A 23,026-nucleotide genomic window follows, 5' to 3' on the forward strand; every position below is an offset into this window, starting at 1 on the left:
AATATTGAAAATGTTCGAGAGCACTAGCCGAATTTAATGAGCAGCTGTGGGACTGAAGAGAAAATCATCGTGGTGAGCAGTGATCGGTGGCATGCACAGAAGTGGACAGCTGGGCCGTGAGGTGCCCCTGGGGGAAGGCGGGGTTGGAAGGCTGCGACTCGGGGTGCACATGCTTATGCATCTTCAATCCTGAGCTGACTTGGCCTGCATTCACCTGGCAGCGCCTCCTGGAAAAGCCCACCTCTGACTTCGATCCGTTCCACCCCCACCAGCCTCTTTCTAATCACTGCCGTCCTGCCGATCCCTCCTGCCACTGCTTTGGCACAGCCACCCTGATTGCAGGCCTGCAACCCCCCCCCGGCCCCCAAGTCTTCACGGTCCAGCTTGTTTCCAATCCCTTCTCCATAGAGTGGTAATTTGGGCTGTGGGGCCAGGTAGCTCAGTGGTAGAGAGCTCTTAGCATGCACAAAGTCCTGGCTTCCAACCCTGCACCTCGGGGGAATAAATAAAGAATGGGGGTCTTTCTGAAACAGAAACATAGCCCTCATAGCTCAGCAGAGTCACATGGTGGCTCGTGGCAGGGGCCCTTTCTCAGGGGCTCCTTCAGGCCAAGTCAGAGGACCCAGTCTCTCTCTGGCTTGCAGATGCCAAATGCTGTATCCTGTCCTGGGGACACCTTCACCTGGCTGTCACCTCCTCTCCCGCCAGCTCTCTCCAGCCTTCCAAAGCCACCGCGGTTGTGTGTCAGGCCTTGTCATCGCTTGGCATTTTCACTCTTTGCTCCTCAGGCAGAATTCTGAGTGGTTTGCCTATTACCGACCCTCATCTACTTTATGACTATCCATATGAAGATGCTATTATTATCCCTGTTTTACAAACAAGGGAACCAAGAGGTTTTGCTCAAGAGCACAAAATGAGCAACTGGACCCGACCCAGTGATGTCCGGGCCCACATTTGTGACCCTAAGGGCTGGCTCCTCCTCATCCTCATCAAGTGCAGAATCTGGCTGGCACAGCTGATGGTGAATCATTTTTTAAAAAATCTCCACGAAGGGCCCAGGGATTTAGCTCAGTGGTTCCAGCGTTCGCCTGGCAAGCGCAAGGTCCCGAGTTCGATCCCCGGTACCAAAAAAAAAAAAAATCTCCATGAAGGTCTGTATTGTTTACTCGCTTAATAAATATTAGGTTCCTTCAAAGGCTGCCTGTAAGAGATAACCGGAAGTGATCCAGTAAGATGTTCTTTGATACATTCATTCATGTAAAGACTGGTCCTGGCCACCCGCTGCAAGTCCAGACGCTGGAAAGGGAGACAGAGCACAGCACTTCCGCCCTCTGGCGGTTCCCAGTGAAAGCAATAGATCATCACATCATCACTTCTCCCTTCCTCTCTGTTCCTGACCCCTGCGTGGATTATTCATATCTTCCTTCTCTTAAAAATAATCCTGTCCCGGATACTCCTGAGAACGTCATGCTGGCGGCTTCCTGTGGGTCGTGGGGCCGCGGCGGCTCTGAGAGGTGAGGCTGCAAGTCTGCAGACGGGGGCTAGATCGCGAAAGGTCCGCGAGGCTGCAGCAGTCACAGCAAAGAGCCAGTGCTGCCATCTGCTGGTGGCCGCCAAGATGCACCTGCGCCCACCCTGCGGGTACCTAGCGCAGTCTGCCAAATTCAGAGAGGACACTGATAAAAGATTTGTCCAAGATCACGTAACTGGAGTGTGGCATAGCCAGGACCATAAATCCAAGTTCAGGGTTCCTGCGTGTGCCAGTTGGTCTTAATTGTCGACTCGGCTGGATTAAGAGACTCCTGGGAGGTGATGGGATCATGGGGCGCTATACTCATCAGGGGATTAATCCACAGATGCCCACAGCAGCTGAGTGTGCCGTTAGGAGGTAGGTCGCTGGGGGCGTTCTCTGGGGGGCATAGCTCTCATTGCGCTCTTCCCTGTCCTCTGCTTCCTGGATGCTATGACCCAAGTGTCTGTGCTCCTCCATATCCTTCCACCATGATATTCCTGCCTTAGAGCCAGCTGACCAAGGACTGCACTCTCTGAAACCATGAGCCAAAATAAACTTCTCCTTCTTTAAGTTATGGGTGCCAGGCAGTTTGTCCCAGCAACGGGAAAACTAATACACTGTGATATGCGTGGATTCCAACACACAAGTTGTACAACCCCCACTTGCATTCTAGCACATCCCCGCCTCTTCCTGTCTCTTTCTCTCTGAAAATGTTTTAATTGGCACATAATGATTGTACATATCTATGGGATGCAGTGTGATATTCCAGTACATGTGCACAATGTGTAATGATCAGGTCAGGGTCATTGCTACATCCATTTCCTCAAACATTTGTCCTTTCTTTCTTTGTGTCAGGGACATTCAGAATTCTACTAGCTCTTTTGAAATATTCAATTGACTGTTGTCAGCCGTCGTTACCTATGACCCATAGAACATTGGTTAGATGGCCATAGCTACCCATAGGACCTGAGAAGTTATTCCTATGGTCTGCCCTGTGCCTGTCAACCATGCCGGCTCCAATCCCTCTTCTTCTCAGCCTCTGGTAACCACTATACTACTCTCTGCTTCTACAAGATTGGCTTTTGTTAGTTTCCACACGTCAGTGAGATCTGCAGTACTTGTCTTTCTGTGCCTGACTGACTTCGCTTAACACAATGTCCTCCTCCACTTCCATCGACACTGCTGCAAATGACAGAACTTTGTTCTTTTTGTGGCTGAATCATATTCCATCATGGATGGACCATGTTTTCTTCGTCGGTTCATCTGCCCATGAACACCTTGGTGAGTCCATTGTTGGTTTCGCGAATAGGGTCTCACATTCTTTGATCAGTTGTCAGGGAACTACACGGGGGACCCCCGACGAGGGCCCTCTCTGTCCCTGTCCATCTTCTCCAGCCTTGCCCAGCCTTTGCTCGGACTTGGTCAGAAGCCAAGAACGTGTGAAGGAGGCAACATCTGGAGGACAGATGTTTGGCGGGTGTTGGCACAGCCCACCTGCTTCCGACAGGAATGCCCTGCATAGCACCTTTCTCCCAGCAGGGGTGGTGTAGGGCAGGGAACAGCACTCCCGGGAACCTCGGAGGCCGGGCCTCCCTCTCCTGGGACGTAAGGGAACTGTGGGGAAGCACCTCTCTCCTGAAGGGCAAGCTGCTCCAGTTTGTCTTGTGAGCACCCACACTCATGTGCGCATCCATCTTCAACACCCCCCCCCATGCAGCCCCAGTGACAGGAGCCCCTTAGGCCTGCACCCTCCTCTTTGCTCCCAGGAGTGAACAGGACCCCAAGGCCCAAATGAACATCCTCAGATGATTTGCCAGGGCTGCCCTAGTCCAAGTGGCAGTAGGCAAAAGAACTTTATACAAGCTTGACATGGTGGTGCCTGCCTGCAATCCCAGCACTCTGGGAGGCTGAGGCAGGAGGGCTACACATTCAAGTCCAGCCTGGGCAACTTAGCAACTATCGAGACACTCTCAAAATAAAAATTAAAAAAGACTAGGGATGTAGCTCAGTGTGAAGGCCCTGGGTTCAAGCCCTAGTACCATACCATGCCATGAAGTGGTAGAGGGTAGTGAGAGGGGAGAAACAGAAGAAAACCCTTTCATTTCTTTGAAGAAGGCCCAGCAGTTTAGAGTGAAGGACATTTCAGATCGAGGGGAGGGCGGTATGAGAAGAGGTCAGGGCAGTGATGGCGAACCTTTTAGAGCTTTCAGTGATACAAACAGCCCACTGCTGCATGTGTGCCAGAGGTTCGCCACCCCTGGGTTAGAGGAAGAGGCAGAGGCCAGATTGTCCTGGGCCTGGCCCAGCAGAGTGTGTGGCTTGGCTCTTAAGTCTGTAGATGAAGTGTGGCAGGGTTTTGAGCAGGGAAGGTGACATGATAAGACTTCTGGGCTCGATGCATGTTATGTCTGTGTCTAGACCACCCCCAAAGCCTCAGAGGGTCAGAGGTAGGGCTTTTTCAAAGGCGGCTGGGTCTAGAGTGTGTGATGCTGGGATTAGGGTGTGAGTGCTACCCACCCTAAGGGCAGGTACCCTAGATAGAATATAGAGGGACAGAAAGAAGCTGTTATTGATTGTTGCTTGTCACTTGCAGCTCTCTTGCTTGATGGCTTCTGCTTGCCTACCCTGCCATGGACTGTTTCTCCTCTGCGACACCCCTCTGCCATGCCACTGTGCCTTGGAGCCAGCCAATTATGGACTGAAACCTCTACAAACTGTGACCCAAATAAACCTCTCCTCTTTTAACTTTGGGTGTTGGATGTTTTTCTCAGCTATGAGAAAAGCAACTATGACAGTCAGCCTCTGTGCGAGCAGCTCAGAGAGGCGAGGGCAGAAGCAGGAAGAGCAGGTGGGCTGAGCAAAGATGATGGCTTCTCCCCGAGGATGGGGCGGTGAGGAGGGGCCGTGTCCTCCGGGGGCGCTGGGCTTGCTGGGCTGGAAGCATGTGGGGAAAAGTGAGGAGTGGGATGATGAGACTGAATGATGGCACCATTTCTCGGGTCAGACAGTGGAGGAGGTGGCAGGTGGCCAGAGACTGGTGAGCCGGGCAGCCCAGCTCCGACAAGGCAAGGAAGGTAACTGACAAATGCTGGAGGGTTTTCTTGTTTAATTAAACTATTTTTGGAACAGTTTTTGATCCACAGAAAACTGAGAGGGAAGCAGAGGTTTCTCACACACCCATAACCCACACACACAGCAACCTCCCTTGCTATCAACATCTCCCTCCAGGTTGGGGGTATTGTATTACAGCTGTTAGCTAAAGCCATCCGACTTTATCACCAGAAGTCTCTCGTTTACATAGGCTTCTCTCTCGCTGGTGTACGTTCTGTGGATTTGGGCAAATGCACAATGACTTGTATCTACCAGAATGGCATCACACAGAGTAGTTTTTCTGCCATATTGTGCACTCACAATAGCTGAATCTTGGAAACAGCCTGAGTGCCCATCAGCAGATGAATAGGTAAAGAAAATGTGGTACATAAACACGATGGAGTACCACTCAGCCATAAAGAGGGATACATTTGAGACTTTTGTACAAAAATGGATCACCTTGAGACCATAATGCTAAGTGAAATAAATCAGACAAAGAAGTCAAATATCACGTGCTTTCTCTTATATGAGGAACCTAAAGTGTAAATAATTTAAAGAGCAAAAGAAAAGATAGATAGGAAACAGGGAGACGGATCTTTTGCAGATGGGGAGGGGATCTAGGGATGGAGAGAGAGGAGGAAGGAGGGGAAGGGAAGGAAAAAGGATTAAAATGATACATACATACACATATATATATATCTCAACTCCTCATGAGGAATGTATTCATTATACATCACAAACGTGTACTAATAAAGATGTAAAAAATTCTGCTTCTCTGATTTGTCCCTCATCCCTGCCGACCCCTGTCAACCCTAATGCGTTGCTGTCTCTGGTTTTTCCTTTTCCAGAATGTCATACAGTTGGAGCCATATGGCCCCTTCAGACAGGCTTCCTTCACTTCGCAATATTCACTTAGACTCCCACTGCCTCTTTTTATACCTTCACAGCTCGTTTGTTTTCAGCCTGAACAGCATTCTGTTGTCTGGAGGAACCAGCGTATCCATCCACGTACCTGCTGGCATACTGAATGGTGTAAGACTGCTGTCAACATGTGCGTGCAGTTTTTTGTGGAGAGACAATCTTAAATTCCCAAGTCAATGCCAAGGAGCAAGGCTGCTAGATCACATGATAAGAGTACCAGGTATGATCAAAAATACTGTGGGTGTTTAAATTTTTTTTAAAAAGCTGTTGCAGTAAGAGACCCATTGCCATGAATCCCCTCAGTCCAAATACGCCCATCCCATCACTCTTGCCGCTTTCTGAAGCAGTTCTGCAATCCTCTTTCATGTCTTTAGTTGCACTGTCATGGCTGTGCCTTGGTGTCCTGAATCGATTTAAAACATTTACCTTCCCTGGTCATTCTGACTTTGGGAAAAGCCAGAATCTGCATGGTGCCAGATCCAGTGAATGAGGTGGATGAGGACACACCATGACTTTTTTTTTTTATCAGAATTTTCTTTATTAGTACATGTTTGCGGTTCGTAGTGATTATATTCATCACGGGGAGCTGGTACATGTACTAAACATCTTAAATCTTTTTTTCATCCCCTTCCCCTTCTACAACTCCCTGGCCTTGTGTTTTCTTTTATTTTGTTTTGTTTTGAGACAGGGTCTCTTTATATAGTTCAGGCTGACCTTGCACTCACTATCTGACGTAAGCTGGCTTCAATTTCACAGCAATCCTCCTGCCTCAGCCTCCCGAGTGCTGGGATTACTACAGGTGAGCACCTCCACGCCAGCGAGTGCTCTCTGGAGAAGGAAAGCGAGCCCTGTGGGCAAAGGCCGGGGAGCTCATCAGGATGGCCTGTGGTATTAAGGGCTTACTGGTCCCCTCTGAGCGCGTGCCAGCGCTACATGCCTTGCAGGTTTGCTCACGTAGGCCTCGAACTAAGAGCGACAACACCTCCATGAGGTGGGCACCACAGGGTTAGTAGCCTCATCCCAAAGGCTCGGGCTCAGAAGTGTTTCCAATTGCAGACTTTTTGGGTTTGGGGATTTTTGTGTGGACTTTACTTTTTGAACACAACACCAGCACTCAAAAAGTTTGAGCTTCTGGAGCATTTTGGATTTGGAGTTTTGGGGTTAGTGATATTTAACCTTCATTGCTATATCCACTTATAGGGGAGGGACAAGACACACATAATAAGTAGCCGATTGGGATTATCTTCCAGTCTATCGATATGTCTGGCCATACTGACTCCAGAAATTACACCCAAAAAGGAAAGTTGCCTTAGTTTTATTAAATATGTTCTAGGTAGAATAAAAGGAGTAAAAGTTCTCTTCTGTTCTGGACTGGCCATTCTATAATTCATATTTAAAAGAAACAGAACTAGGCACAGTGGTGTGGACTTGAAATCCCAGCTCTCAGGAGGCTGAGGCAGTCAAGGATTCTGTCTTTCAGCCAGGTGTCATGGCACACAGCTGTGATCTCAACTACTCAGGAGGGTGAGACAAGTTCACAAGTTCAAGGCCAGCCTCAGAAAAGGCAAAAGCCTGTCTCAAAATACAGTTAAAAAGTTTTTAAAGGACTGGGGATGTGGCTCAGTGGAAGAGCGCCCTTGGGTTCAATCTCTGGTACTGCCCCAAAAAAGTTTTTTATGTCTCTGTATCTTAATTTCCTGTATCTAATTAATGGTTGGCCCCTAGTAATTTGTTTGATGATTCAATGAGAGAATGAATAAAATGGATAACGTGTGAGATAATGAAATCAAAACAAGAGACTTCTCCGCAGCATCGCGGGACAGGTGTGCAGCTTCCGGGATGACAACTCTGACTTCCTTCCTTCCTTCTTTTCTTTCCTTCTTTCTTTTCTTTCCTTCTTTCTTTCTTGTACTGGGGACCAAACTCAGGACCTTGCGCTTGTGGGCGCAGTGCCACTGTGCTAAATCCCCAGCCCTGACGTGCTTATTTCTGTTCAGCAGTCTGTCTAGCACTAGTGTACTTTTCAACACTTTTTAAAAAAACTCTCCCTATCGTACTGAATATTCACAACCATGCCCTGAAATGGGGTATAGCATGATGATCTCAAAGGCGCTGAATGTGTCTGAGGTGGCATTCCAGTTAGAACCTCCTGTCCAGATTCCCCCCTAGCCTGGTGCTTCCCCCACATGCCCGGTCCGTGCTGGTCCCACAGGGCAGGGTCTGGTCTGTCCCCACTCCCCGTGGAACACAGCAACGCCAGGAAATTCCACAGCCTTGCTTTTGCATGTGGGAAATAAAGACACAGCCGTGGTTTCCGAGACTTCAAATACACATACAGTTTATGCTTGTAAAAGACACTCACATCAGAATTATGGATACTTCAACTTACAGACCCTCATCTGCAGTGTGCGATGCTTGAGGTTAGAGCCACCGTTAGTTCTCTTGCAGGAAATGTCAGAAGGGAGTGTCCAGGATATTAACCCTCATCAGGAACTTGTTTTTTTGAATGTCCTGGATGCTCACCCTGCCTGATACAATTTTTTCCCAGGATGGGAGATTCAGGACCGTGTGAAGCCACTGGTCTTCCATGAGCTCCGCATTTGAGTACCACCATTCCTAGGGGAGGGAAGGGCAGAGGTTAACCAGCGCTCTTCCCAGGGTGGAAGCAAGGCTGAATCCACAGAGAAAAGCGAACTCTGCTGTCCACACTAGGACCTGGACACTTCCTCCTTTAAATAAACACACATAATTCAACAATACTGAATATAAGGCTGGGCACTAAGCATGGTTTTGGCTTTTTTGGAGGGGAGGGTGCACATACTGGGGATTGAACCCAAGGCCTTCATACTGAGCTATACCACCAGCCCTTTCAATTTTTTATTTTGAGACAGGATCTCACTAAGTCGCTAAATTGCTCGGGATGGGCTCAAACTTGAGATCCTCCTCCTTCAGCTTCCCAAATGCTGGGATTACGGGTGTTTACCAGCATGCTGGACTGGTTTTTGCTTTGGAGGAGTTGCACTGGCAAAGGAAGGAAGGACTTGCAAACAAATGGCGCCCAGAGTGGACAGTGGTAAGGGCCATGGGAGAGGCAGACCCTACACTATGGGGATACCGATGACAACTTACAGGGGCCTCAACAAACCCAAACCATAAGCTGCCACCCCTTTTAGTGAGATGCAGCGACGCCTGTGGTGACTGCTCTGGTCAGAAGTGTGCAGCCCCACACCCCTATTCATAGGCCCCAACTTGACCCGGAAGGTGATGGGGAGATGGGGTCTGGAGAGGGCCCCTCCAGGAGGGGGTTAGCGCCCTTACAAAAAGCTTCCGACAGGGAACACGCGCGGACACAGCAAGAAAGGGCCGGGAGCCCAGGCCTTCAGCAGTTGTCTGCTCCCCTGCCCTGGGTCGCGGTCGGTGCCCAGTTCCTCCGTCTCCAGGTCCCACACCCCAGGATGGCAGCGGAAGACCTCAGAACCGCTGGGCCGGGCTCCCGGCCTGCTGGGGCCGGCGCTGCGCCCACCTTGCTCCGGAGCAGCCAGCTCTTCTCCTGCGTGTTGCCCTGCGTGTTGGAGATCTCCATCGCTTTGCTCAGGAAGAGGTCGCAGTTGCGCCCGTCTCCCATGAGCATGCACACGTAGGCCATCAAGTGGTAGAGGCGCGGGTGGAACACGGCCCCGGTGGGCTTCTGAGACAGGAGATTCTCCAAGTTCTAAAGAAAAAATCACAACTATAATCAGAATCAGAAAGAAGATTGGGTTTTTTGGGTGGTCTTGGGCATTGACCCCAGGGCCTTTGCACTGAGTTGCATCTCCAGCCCTCTTTTATTTTTTTATTTTGAGAAAGGGTCTTGCTAAGTCACTAAGTTCCCCAGGCTGTGCTCAAACTTGAGATCCTCCTGCCTCAGCCTCTAAGAGTGCTAGGATTGATTACAGACATGCACCACCACACCTGGCTAGAAAGTCCTCAATTATACTTACTTCTTCCACAGATGATTTGGAAGCATTTTAAGGATATAAAAAATCAAGTGAGAAAGTACATTACAGAGAAATAAGTATTGGCAACAGAATGATAAATGTCAGGTGGAGTAGCTTCCATAGCTCACCCAGACAAAGGACCGTGGTATGAGGGCCCATCAATACTCCTCTGCAACAACATTTCTCCCTCTCTCTCTCTCTCTCTCTCTCTCACACACACACACACACACACACGCACTTTCTTCTGATTATCAAAGCAGAAGTTACAAGTTAACTGTTGAAAATTGGTGTGAGGAGCTGGCACCGTATAGAAATTAACAGACATATTGGTCTAGAAACGTTAAACTTAACTTTTTGGCATATGTACTGGGGTAATACACTGTATTAAATATGTATGGTCCAATCTCCATGGGTTTGGTTACAGAAACAAATAAAGTATTCTCTAAATAAAAGAAAAAGAAAATTTGGAGGGAGAGCATTCGCCAGTTCTGCATGTAAGGGGCTTGGAAATTACAAGGGGCCCCAGCACCAAGTTAAACCTGAATTGACTAAAAAACAAACACTTCTCTTGGATCCACTGGAGTGGTGGGGACACAGGACAGCCTGTGAGAGACAGACAAATGGGTGACTTCAGAGAGTTAAAGGGCTGTGGGGAGGGGCAGACCCCACAGTATGGTGATCCTCCTGCCTCAGCCTCCCAAGTGCAGAGATTACAGCTGTGTGCCACCATGCAAGAGAGGAAGGAACAGAAGAGATATTTGGAGCAATAATGACTAAGACTTTCCCCCAAATTAAAGTCAGACTAATCTGACACATGTGTATTAATGCATCAGTTGTTCACTGGATTGTGAGTAACTTGTTCAGTGAGAGTTCCACAAGAGGAGCAAACATTTCTAATAAAGTTTAACTTGATAAATGAGCCATGTCTTGCAATATGAGCAGCAAGTGGCGGTGAATGTCACATGATCACAGCCGAGCCAACGGTTCTGTCTGCGTGAGACAGTCTCGCTGTGCAGTCCAGGATGCCCTGAACTCAGGCCCTTCCTGCCTCAGCCTCTGGGCTTACAGGCATGTGCCACCATGCCCAGCCTCTCTCTACTCCTTTCTTGAACTTAAAAAAAAGCAAACTGCAATTTCCTTAGGATCCAAAACAACAGTTTACTGTCTTTGCTGTAATCCTAGTAGCACCCGTTATATTTTTAACCTATACTGTTTTGGGGATGGGTGAGTTTTACCACTTTACTACTCATTAAATAAAGATGCACTTTGGTTTAGTCACCCACTCTTCCTCTATCTGGATTTTCAGGGATTAGGTTGGCCAAAAGTGAGGCCCACCTTTACCAGTCCTCAATCCACATTTAAAAGTCCTAATGACAACCAACTCACTTGTCAAATGCAATGCGCGTGTTATTGGAGGGAAAAGGGAAACTTGGAATGAAGTAGGTCATGTGTAATTTGTCAGAAATATTTTTCTGAATAACATGGACCGAAGCATATCCCAAATTCTCACAAGTTACCTTCTTGAGTGCCATTTACTCTATCAAATCATATTACACAATAATATTGTATATAACCCAGGAATTTCCATACCCTGAAAGAGCCAGCTGCCAGGCATGGTGATGCATGCTGGGAGTGCATCCCAGCACTTTGGGAGGCTGAGGCAGGAGTATTGAAAGTTTGAGCCTAGCCTGGGCAACTTAGCAACTGAGCTAGACCCTGTCTAAAAATGTTTAAAAAGGGCTGGGGATGTGATTCAGTGTGAAGGCTCTTGGTTCAGCCCCTAGATCCACAGTCAATCAATCAGTCAATCGATGTAGCAATTTCTGAGTAGCAAGGTAATGGGCAACACACATTTTCTTCTTCCTAGTTTTTCGGCGGCTTGTCTTAAAACCCCCTCTAATGCCACGCATCCATTCTGTCATCAGAAGGATGCTGGCCCAGGGCCGGAGGGAGAGCAGCCACACCTTGAGCAGCTGCACCCCGCTGTCCTGGGCCTTGTGGGATTGCTCTTCGATTTGCTTTTGGAGGTGGAGAACCTGCCCTTCCATGTACTTTACAGTTCCTTCATAGTAATCAGTCGTCAGGGTTCTCCGTGACACCAGACTTTTAGCTTTACTGAAGAAGCTGGAGAAGTTGTCCCACTCCTGAAGCCTGCCGTACCTGCACCACCACAGGGAGGAGGAGAAATCAGTGTGGCTCTAGGATGGGCTGCCTTCCTGACACAGATCTCAGGGTCGGAGTCTGAACCCCAGTGGGGGAAGGATTAAGGCTCAGGCTTTGCGGGTTCCCAGGGCCCCGGTGCCCGAAGATGCCAGCCACACGAGGGATCCGCAGCAGCTCCGGGTCTGCTCCTCGCCCCACTCTCTTCTCCAGCAGAGACCAGCCGCTTGGTGGCTTGGGGAGAGACAACGAGGCACCAGAGCGAGGCCCCTTCACTCCTCAGTGGGAGAGCAGTGAAGCCGCAAGGAGGATTAGTGCTGACCTCTGCCAGGAAGCAGAGACCCCATCGACTGTCTTCCCCTGGCTTCGCTCTTGGAGGGTGTGGGAAGGCAGGGGTGCTTTTTATTAGTCCCCTTCAAGCCCCAGCATGCCTCAGGATCGAGTCCTGCACCCTTCGACATCCTGCGCCCACCCCCGCAGGTGTGGCCAGGACCTTCTCTCCAGCGGGCAGTGTTCGCGCAGAGCTGGTGCACACCCTCATGGACCTTCAGACGCTTCTAGGTCACTTGTTTACCCAGCGCTACTCGAGTGCTACTTACATTGCTCTTGTTCTGTGTTGTTTAATGACAAGGAAAAGCCCATATGGGTACAGTACAACTGCAGTTTTTCTGCCCCGCAATAATTTCCGTCTGGATTTAGGGGCGTCCACACAGAGAGACGCCGTGGGTACAGACGAGGCTGTCTGTACTGTGGGCTTTTCCTTCTGTATCCCACACCACAGTGTGGGTGGTGACCTGCACAGTCTATGCCGGCACCTTCAAGCTGTCTCAGATACACGTTATAAACGCTTTCTTTCTCTGCTTTTTTTTTTTTTTTTTCAGGGAACTTTTCAGGATGCAGCGTTTTCCTTTGGGGAACTGATTCCCAACAGAGCCTTACCAGATAGCCAGGTCCGAATAAAGTCCCAGGAGGATTCCGCTGTGGAACCGGAGGATGGTGTTCTCCTCCTGGAGGTTTATGAACTGCAGGCACTCCTCAAACGGTCTGTAAACGAAGCCTACAGGAGAGGGACAGGGGAGACAGACAGAGAGAGAGAGAGAGAGAGAGAGAGAGAGAGAGAGAGAGAGAGAGAGAGAGGCATGAAGAGAGAGGTGTCCAGGGCTCCCACTGCCCAGGGAATTTGCCCCTGCCAGAAGCCCTCAGTGGTTACTTTGAGTCTTCAGGGACTCAACAGCCAGCTCGCTGCACGGGGCTGCGGCCCAGCTGCTGTGGAAGTTACGCGTATCTGACACAGCTGCTAACTGCAGGCTGGCAGGAGCGGAGTTCACACTACCGCAGCCTAGCCCAAGTCTAAAGAAGACGCCTTAGCGTGGCCTGCGATTAAGTACATCCTGCTACAAAGGAAATACGGCGAGCAAGGCAGCTAGGAAGACAGCCACCCAGGCTCACTCAGGCTACAGTGCCCCACTCTCGAGATTTAACTCCTTCCTGCTCCCCGCCCCTCTGCCGCTCCTCCCCTGCCCCCTCTCGCTCCTCAGGGGCCCCCAGCGGCTGCTTTTACATCCCCAAGCCACACGCACCACAATAAAGCATAATGTCCAAGCAGACGAAATAGAAGTACGCCTTGCTGAAAATGTGCTCTTCTTCTGCGGACAGCTGCCACAGCGACTCCAGCACCTGGATCAGCTGCTTGTATCTGCGGAAAAGAATAAGTGGTGGGATTTAAAATGTCAAGAGAGGATCTAGTCCGGGCTGGGACTCCTCTTGGTCCTGTCCAGTAATTCGGAACCAAATACAACTCCCCCACCCCACCCCAGTATTGGAGATTACACTGAGCTGCATCCCCCCGGGCCTTTTTTCATTTTTTAATGTTGAGACGGGGTCTCGCAAAGTCACTGAATTGTGCAGGCTGGGTTCAAACTTGCAATCCTTCTGCCTCAGCTTCCTAGAGGGCTGGTATTACAGGTGTGCACCACTATATCTGGCTCCAAATACAGCTCATAAGCAGACCTCAAAACTGCAAACCGACCCCTGCTCAGGATGGGTGCGTCCATCTCCCGCTGGGTTTTCTGTGTGTTTTATCGGGGTCCCCCACACCAGCGTGACTGGAGCCGGGCCACACTGGCCTGGACCTTCAGTCCTGGCTGCTCCTCTCCGGCAGGGCGGAGGCCCACCGTGAATACCTGTTTCTCAGCAGGAGAGAGCTGGAGAGTCTGCAGAGCACGGAGCAGTACTTGTTGGGGTTCTGCAGCAGGGCCCACATGTTGTGAGCGCGGAAGCCTGGGAAGAAAAGAACCCCTGGCTGCTCGGCTGCCGTCGTGGAGTCTCCCGCCCGCCCCTGCCCCGCTAAGCCCTCACCTAACTCGATGGCCAGGTCCAGGTGACCCGTGAAGAACTTGATGTGACCCAGTTTGTAGGCCACATAGGCCACCATCTCGATGGCCTCGCCTTCCAGCGGGAGGCGGCAGATCCGCTCCACGGCCTTGAGCTCGTAGGCGAACCACGCACCCTGGTGGCCAGTCAGTTGGTGGAACAGCGAGTAGTCCAGGAAAGCCTTCAGGATCTGCAACAGCCAAGCCGAACCCCGGTGTGGAGGTGAAAATCGAGGGCAAGGAGGGATTGTCCTTTCCTTTATGCACTTCTGTGATTTTTCTTTCTTTTTTTGGCAGTACTGGGGGTTGAACCCAGGACTTTCACACTGAATTATATCCCTAGCCCTCCCTTTTATTTCTTATTTTGCGACAGAGCTTCATTCAGTCGCTAAATTGTTAAATTGTCCAGCCTTGGGCCGGGGATTTAGCTCAGTGGTTCCACCGCCTGCCTCGCAAGCGCAAGGACCCAAGTTCAATCCCTGGTACCAAAAAAAAAAATTGTCCAGCCTGGGCTCAAACTTGCAATCCCCCTGCCTCAGCCTCCCAGGTGAGGATTACAGTGTCACTAGGCTGTTTACTTTGTTATAATGAGCATGTGTTACTTTTGTAATTTAACAAAAAAGAAAGGTTGATTTGGTTTTAGTTGTTGTTTAAGAAAATGTATGGAAGGACGGCTTGTAAACCTAATTGGAGATTTAAGAGAAGGTGGTCACTTTTGAAACAACTCTTTCAAATGGTAAAGTTGCTTCAGAATATAAATGCTTACAGAAGGGTGAGGGGAAAATAATTCCTTTTAAAGAATCGGATTTATTTTATATATATATCACAATAGGTGTAAGTAGCTTTGAAAAATACAGACATAGCTGGTTGTGGTGACACCGCCTGTGATCCCAGCACTTTGGGAGGCTGAGCTGGGAGGATTGCAAATTCAAGCACAGCCTGGGCAACTTTGTGAGACCTTGTCTGAAAATAAAAAATAAAAGGGGGCCGGGAGCGTAGCTCACTGGGTAGGGCAAAAAAGAAAAGAAAGAAAGAAAGAAGAGACAAGAAGAGAAGAAAAAAACAAAAGAAAAGAACACACAGGAGAAATGGAGACTCTCTAATGGTAGAAGTTTGAGGCAGTTGGGTAGGGGAGGCATTAAGAGCAGGGACTTTTTCCCTGTAATTCCTTAAACTGCACAAAATAAACAGTCTACTCATTCTGGTAAAGGCCAGTTGAGTATTTGTTAATTCACAAAGTTCATCTTGGCAAACCCCTTCCTGGTTCAGAACATGCATCAGAGAGGAAGGACAGCAGGAAGTGGTCGGGGAGGACACAGAATTGTTGGGACAAATAAAAAAATCCATGGCTGCAGTCAAGCCTGAGTCCTTGGAGCAAAACCCAGAGGACAGGGTCCGACGATTTCAGTACTGGGAGGTTCACAGCTGGAGATTATGTGGTTTGCCTGGGGTCACCCAGCCAGGAAAGCAGCTTCTCAGTTCCCACCCTGGGTCTATTCTCCTACAAGCTGCCGAACCCCGAGGAGCACTTCCCCACTCTTCTGCTTTCAGTCTTAGCCACCCACCTACATTCCTTTCTTCTTTGTTTTGGTTTTCTACTTTTTTCTTTTTTGGTACCGGGGATCAAACTTGGGTCCTTGTGCTTGCGCAGCAGGTGGCAAAACCACTGAGCTAAATCCCTGGCCCCTTGGTTTTTCACTTTTGCAGTACTGAGGATTGAACCCAGGGCCTTCACACTGAGCTACATCCCCAACTCCTTTTTTTATTTTTCAGTTTGAGACAGGATCTCGCCCAGTTGCTAAATTGCCCACACTGGGCTCAAATTTGTAATCCTCCTGCCTCAGCCTCCCAGAGTGCTGGGATTACAGGTGTGTGCCACTGTGACTGATAGCAAGCATTTTAATTCACTTTCCATTTGGACTTTTCCCTTTATCCTCCCCTCAGCCCCAACTCCATCACAGTTGTCAGGAGAGTCATGAGAGAGGAGAAGTAAAGTTCGGCACGCGTTTGCTGAGGACTGGCTGTACTCTGGGCACTGCTCCCACAGTTTAGGAGGTGTGAGGGACAGCAGGCAGCCCCCTGCCCTCACAGACTTAACCCACTAGTAAGAGAGACAGACTGTGCACTAATAAAGGAGAAAGCACGAAGATGTCAAATGGCCAAACACCAGGAAGATGCTGGATGAGAGTCAGGAAGGCCTCCCGGAGGAGGTGACCATTAAACTGATAAGCAGTCAGCGGTAGGGACCAGGGATGGACACTCCAGACAAAGGCAGCGTCTAAGGTGAAGACTGGCTTGAACCTGGAGTTGGAGGAGCCCAATGCAGAGGACCCTGGTGTCCCAGGAACCGGCGGGGACTCAGTCATTACAGTTTCATAAACACTTCCCCATCTGTCCTTCCACACTGAAAGGAACTAATACTGGGGACAGATTCCTGGCTAGGAATCTATGCTCCTCCAACACAGTGCTACTTGACCCTGCTCCTTTGTTTTTTGGTACCGGGGATTGAACTCGGGTCCTTGTGCTTGCACAGAGGGGGTGAAACAACTGAGCTAAATCCCGGCCCTCCCCCGCTTTGTTCTTGATAGCATTGATTCTAGGAGGAAGTTATTGACCCAGAAGAAATTAGAACGTTTATCAAGAAGCTGGGTCACTCTCATTACATGAGTTGGATTTGGCCTAATAATTTCTTGCTCTTGTCTGTCTCATGGAGACCTCATCTAATCAGAGGCTTCCAGTTGGCGACCTCAACTAGTGATTCTCCCAGTCGGTCCTGGGACCTCTGTGAGTCCCTGAGACCCTTTCAGAGGGCACACAAGGTCCAAGCGAGTTGCACAATATCAAGGCATTGTTTGTGTCAGGAAAAACAGTGAAGGGCCTTAAAATGGGCCAGAACAAAAACCTGGCGGGAGTCCTGTCCAACTCACCAGCCAAGGTTCTCTCTCTGCCAGTGTCTTTGGGCTATTTTACAACTCTATATGTTGTAGAAACTGGGAGTAATATAAATTCCCCTCCTAGAAATGTAAATGTGGGGAAAAGCAGGAGTGAAGATCGCTGCTACCAGACTAGTCTTGTAACCATTTGTAAGTTGAATACGCACTGGAATGAGTTGTGAGCTCTTACTAGTTCTCTCCCTGAGCCAAAATCTTCCTCATGCTTTCTTTTTTAGTGATTCACAATTCTCTTTTAAAAGAGAATCACCAGGCTGCACATGCAGCTTAGTGCTAGGTGCTGGCCTGGTATGTTCTGATCCCAGAACTGCAACAAACAAATCACTGGGAACTGTCCTTGAATATTTTCCTTTTTCGCACTCATTCTTGGAGTATAACTGTGGAGTTTTCCAGAGGCAACATACGCGATCTTGCTACAGAATGAAGGTGGAAGAATCCATTTACTTTCTATGAAGCCAGGCATTAAGATACTTGCAAAAAACAAACGAAAAATTTTTTTTTCTTTTTTTTGCAACACTGAGGATGGAGCTCAGGGCTTTCACGCTGAGCTATGTTCCCAGCTTTATTTATTTATTGTTTATTTTTGGCAAGCTGGGCTCCAACTTGTGACCCTCCTGTCTCAGCCTCCCAAGTGCTAGGATTACAGGCCTGGGCCACCATATCCAGCTCCTTTATTTTTATTTTTGAAACAATGCCTCACTAAATCGCTAAGTTGCCCAGCCTGGGCTGGAACTTGCAGTCATCCTACCTCAGCCTCCCCGAATGCTGACATCACAGGTGGGGACCACCAAGCCCACCTTACTTCCAAAAATGTAGCACTGTGCCTGCTTAACATTTTGTTTTTTTGTTTAGAGAAATAGTTTTTAAAAAATGAAAATGTTAATTCTGTTCATATATAATGTGCTTATGGCTTTAAAAATATTTTTGAAAGTTCTGTTTTTGTTCTGTGATAATATCAATATATATAACCCATATAAATAAAAGCCACTTGGAATCCTCAGTAATTTTTAAGGGTGTAGGTGATCGTAGGACCAAACTTTTGTTCGTTTTTTGTTTTTTGAGACAAGGTCCCACTGTGTAGTCCAGGCTGGTCTTGAACTCACTATGTAGTCCAGGGTGGCCTCAAACACATGGAAATCCTCCTGCCTCAGCCTCCTGAGTGCTGGAATTATAGGCATGTGCCACTATGTCCGGCTAGGTGCCAAAATATTTCAGAACTGCTCTAGTCACCTGCTTCTTTTTTTTTTTTCATATCCTCATGACTTTGAATCCCATTTGGCTTTTGCTAAGGTTTTCTTTCCAAATGAGATTCAGAAGTTGAAAGAGCAGCTACAGAACCACCCTACCTGGAAATCATTTTGTGTCTCCAGGGCAGTGTTCACCTGCATCATAGCTGTTAGGTGGGCATAATACTTGTGGTGAAAATAATCATCCATGCTGTAGATCTTCCACAGCAAGGAAAAGCAGACCACCTGCTGGTAGAGTTCTGCCAGCCTCTTCTTCCTATTAGATAAAGTAAAACAAAGGGAACACAGGAAGAAGGCAGGGCCATCTTCACAGTTGTGAGGTGTAGAGGGATGGGCTTGGGACTCCAGCCTGACTTGAACTTGAGGCCTGCCCCAGGGTAATAAGAGCAGTCACTTTTAGGTTATACGTTTCCTCTGTTGTACAATGGGGGACCATAAAACTCACTTGTGATGCTTCAGATAACGCAGGTAAGGCACCTGGGCTAGGTAACTGCCAATTAAATGAAGCTTTTTTTTTTTTGGTACTGGGGATGGAACTCAGGTCCTTGCGTGTGTGGAGCAGGTGGCAGAACCACTGAGATAAATGCCCAGCCCAAATGAAGCTATTTTTAAAAGCACACTGGTATCATGCATCACATTGAGTCTGATGACAGCCCTATACGGAAAGAAGGCATAGTTAGCCCCATTTTACACATGAGGAACATGAAACTCAAGACAGGTAAAGTAACTCAAAGTCTCACAGCTAGAAGGCAGAGGTGGCAGGACGTAAGTCCTGTCCACCTCCAGCCTGGCCAGTCCCATACATTATGTCCTCCATTGCTCAGCTCTATTAGAAGTGAGGTTTCCACTTAACAAAAGAAATGTGCACTTTTAAATTTATATATATATTTGAGACAGAGTCTCGCTTTGTAGCCCAGGCTAGGTTCAAACTTGTGAGCCTCCTGCCTCAGCCTCCCGAGGGCTGGGATGACAGGCATGGGCCACTGTGCTCAGCAGGACCATAGACATTCGGATGTTAAATGTTGTTTCGGGCAAACAGAAGACCACGCTTTGGGGGTTGCTTGCACCGTGGGAAGGGTGGGACCCTCTGCTGTCCTTAGCTCCTCCTCTTACCCTGGTTGGGGGCTGTCTTGGACCTGCTGGTTCAAATAATGGGAGTGTTTCTTTTTCTCCATGTGATCATGGAAGAATAGAGAAAGTAAGTTGTGAGGAAAGACGCAGTTGAGGAGCTTCAGTGCCTTCTTCAGCGTTTTCTTGGCAAGCACCATCTGGCCCATATTAAAGCAGATCTGCAGGGAGAGGGGAAGGAAGCGAGGAAAGAGCAAATGCAATGATTCTGGACAAGGCCGGCAGCTTCTGACGAGAGCCTCTGTGGGGACTCTTGCCAAAAAGCTGATCTGTGGCCTAGGCAGAGAATCCTCCATGCTGGGCATCATGTGACAGGACAGTGTAGAAAGGAAGGTTAATGCCCAGGGCATGGCTTCATATTTGTGCGCCATTCTTCTCTAAGGAAATGTTGGCTTATTCGAGTTCCTTTTTAGAGGTTGTGATAAATGTACATCAGGAAGCTGTCAGCCTGGAGAAGAGGGAAGGTCGAGCTGCTGGGAGGTGGCAGTGAGGGGGTTTCAGTCCCATGCCTTGGGGTCCTGGAGTCTTCGAGAGGAATGGCAGGGGTTGGGAGGATGCAGATCACCTAAGGATGACTTCTTCTACAGAAAGGCCCAAGGCAAATAACTGATTCATTCAAGCCTTTTTTTTCCAGTACTGGGGATGGAACCCAGGCCCTTTGCAATGAGCTACATGCCCAGTCCTTTTTATTCTTTTTATGGGGAGAGGGTGGTCTCACTGAGTTGCTGAGTTGCCTACGGTAGGCTTGAACTTATGACCCTCCCGCCTCAGCCTTCCAGAGTGCTGGGATTACAGGCTTCACCACCACAGCCAGCTAATTCATGTCATGCCTTTAATGGTTTCTTACCCGACCTTTGAGGGTATAAAAAGTAGCCAACTCGAAAGTCTGACTCCAAGATTTTTCCCTCTTGAGTATTCTCAGCAGCCTATGTCCCTCATTCAAATGCACATATGCCTGCAATCAAGATGCAGAAGAGAAACAGGTTGAGTTGGCTCAACACTTGAGGGATCCGGGTGACAAGGGGCAGCGGACCCCGACTCTGTTGAAGGAAAGGAAGCAGGAGCCAGCCCAGGCATGGCATGTGCCTCTATTCCCAGCTCTGCTATCTGAAAGGGCCTGCAAACTCGAGACAGGAACAAGATGGAGGAAGCTCTCAGTGGCACGCCTACCCTGTCCTGGACTCGCCATCGAGAGGACAAATCTGCAATTCCCACTTCAACTGCTGTCACAGAAGCTGCCTTAGCAGAAGTCTCCAGGCTGGGGATTTAGCTCAGTGCTTCTGCTGCCTGCCTTGCAAGCGCAAGGTCCTGAATTCAATCCCTGGTACCAAAAAAACCAAAACCAAAACCAAACCCAAAAGTCCCGTCCCCCACCCCGCCACGCGCAACTTTCTCCTCTCAGTAATTCTACCCCCAACCTCCCATTCCCAACAGGGTACCCACTGCCCTGACAGCATCTCCACATCTATAAGAAGCAGGTCTCCACTCTGGAATGAGTTATGAACCACCTCCACCTCCTTTGCCAGTAGCATCTTTCGGAAGCTGAAGAGGAAGGTAAGACTCGGAGCAGCTGTGATAGCTAAGCTGCGCGATCTGCTAGATTGGCTTGGGCCTATTGGATTGGTAGACCACACTCCTGGTGTGCCAGGGTGGGTCCTGGGGCATGACCTTGTGGACTATATCTGGTCCCTGGCCCCCTCCTCTCTGGCACTGATTCTCTGCTCCGCTTCCTGGCCACCATAAACTGAGCAGCTTTCTTCAGCCATGTCCTTCTGCCTTCATGTTCCTGTCTTGGAGCCAGCTGGCCACGGACTGAATGCCCTGAAACCACGAGTAAAAAGAAACCCTCCTCCTCTGGGTTGTGGATGCTGAGTATTTGATCCCTGCAAAGAAAAGCTGAGCAATACAGGGACTCTCTTCACTTCATCCTTGGACAGATGAAACTTGGAACATGTGAACACCAAGACAAGATCAGATTTGAGTAAAATAAGGTGACCCCATGTCTCCAAGTCTCCTGTGGCCATGGGGGAGACAGGAAGAGAAGGCATGATGTGTTGGCCTCACCCAGTCCAATCAGATTCCCTCTGATGAGAGACAAGGAACAAATGACACATTCTGGAACCTGGCACTGGGGCTATGCTCTGAATTATTGTCCTCCTGACCACTCATCACTCCTTGTAGGGTGAAGTAGGGCATGCACAGGTTTGAGAAAGTTGGCCCCGAGGCTAGTTGAACTTCCCCATCCTGACTCTCATTGGCCACATCCTTACCTCTATGCTGAGTTTGTGCATCAAATATGCAGGAGACTTGAGAGAACAGAGGTGGACTGACATATTAAATAGTTTATTTATTTTTTTGGTATGGGGAAATTGAACCCAGGGCTTTGGCACTGAGCTACATCCCCAGCCATTTTAATTTTTGAGACAAGGTCTAACTAAGTTGCCTAGGGCCAGGGATTTAGCTCAGTGGTTTTACCGCCTGCTGCGCAAGCACAAGGACCTGAGTTCGATCCCTAGTACCAAAAAAAAGAACAACAAAAAAAAAGAACATCAATAACTAAGTTGCCCAGGTTGGCCTTGAACTCACGACCCTCCTGCCTCATGTGCTGGGATTACAGTCGGGCACCACCATGATTTTTAAGTTTCATATAAATCTAAGGTATGAAGGTAGACCAGGCTGCTGTGTTCAGCAGCAATGGTAACACAGGGACTGGACCCACGGTGTGGGCAAGACCTGCACAGCCAGCCTGGCATGTGAAGCTGGCTGGCGCTGGAGGAAGTGAGCCCACGGAGGCATTTCCTCAAGTGACTTCCCGGAAGTCAGCGCCGCCAGCTGCTCTGTGAAAGTGATTTAAGGTCAACTAAATCTGCAGAACAGTCTACCTCAGCCCCGGTGTGACCCTCCCCTGTCTATCTCCAGGGAGACCTTTACGGATCTTAGCACATCCAAGGCTCCGTCCATCTGCGGTGAAGAAACTGACCTTGCTCTATTCAGCTCAGCGCTGCCTAAGACACTGACCAATGAGCTCTTCCTCTTCACTGTGTGTATCAAATCTTCCCATTTTAGGGCATGTGGCCCTGGGACCTTCCTTACAATATCACGGGTGCCTCAGCAGGCAGAAGGTATTCATGTGTGTGATCACTGAGCACGAGTTGCCCAAAGATGAAAGTGGGCCCGCTTCTCGGGGGAGACAGGATTCAAGCGCAGCTCCCGAAAGATCGACAGGTATTTTATGCTCAGAGGTATTTTGGGACAACCAGGCAAAAGCCCCTGGGGTGTCACTGAGGAAGACTATGCAGACTGTACTGAAGCACTGCTACCCAGAGTCCTCTCTGTGACACCTGGAGAAGGAAGACAGAACCCCAGGCCTCCCATGCAGGCAGACGACTTGTGGCAAAGCTCTAAGGTGGCGTATGTTCAGTGGAGTATGGTGTCTGCTGCAGTGTCTTCCACTGCTCTTTTCTCAGTGTTTATCCTTTCCTTTCCAAGCAATGTGCTTTTCTTTTTTGTTTTGTTTTTTGAGACAAGAGTCTCACTCTGTAGTCCAGGCTGGCCTTGAACTCACTATGTACCCTAGGCTGGTGTCAAACTCACAGCGATCCTTCTGCCTCAGCCTCTTGAGGGCTGAGATTAGAGGCGTGCACCACCATGCCTGGCCAGCAATGTG

General features: G+C 49.1%; 1 protein-coding gene across 7 annotated transcripts in view; it reads right to left on the reverse strand.

The window, feature by feature from the left end:
* Positions 1-7,845: 7,845 nt before the first annotated feature.
* The window catches only part of Adcy10 (adenylate cyclase 10), a 74,213-nt gene continuing 59,032 nt past the window's right edge, over positions 7,846-23,026 (reverse strand). For all 7 annotated transcript variants that reach the window (XM_087206853.1, XM_087206849.1, XM_087206848.1 and 4 more), the window contains 10 exons: positions 20,207-20,314; positions 19,345-19,520; positions 18,331-18,487; positions 14,020-14,224; positions 13,845-13,941; positions 13,242-13,357; positions 12,601-12,718; positions 11,466-11,661; positions 9,048-9,236; positions 7,846-8,140 (listed from right to left, as the gene is read on the reverse strand). In XM_087206853.1, the coding sequence (XP_087062979.1) occupies positions 7,979-8,140; positions 9,048-9,236; positions 11,466-11,661; positions 12,601-12,718; positions 13,242-13,357; positions 13,845-13,941; positions 14,020-14,224; positions 18,331-18,487; positions 19,345-19,520; positions 20,207-20,314 (1,524 nt within the window). In that variant the 3' untranslated portion in view covers positions 7,846-7,978. The remainder of the gene's footprint in view (positions 8,141-9,047; positions 9,237-11,465; positions 11,662-12,600; positions 12,719-13,241; positions 13,358-13,844; positions 13,942-14,019; positions 14,225-18,330; positions 18,488-19,344; positions 19,521-20,206; positions 20,315-23,026) is intronic.

This window comes from Heterocephalus glaber, unplaced genomic scaffold, assembly GCF_053883595.1.
Source record: "Heterocephalus glaber isolate CG9 unplaced genomic scaffold, H.glaber_assembly_v1.0 deba00000738, whole genome shotgun sequence".
In the NCBI taxonomy this organism is placed as follows: Eukaryota; Metazoa; Chordata; class Mammalia; order Rodentia; family Bathyergidae; genus Heterocephalus; species Heterocephalus glaber.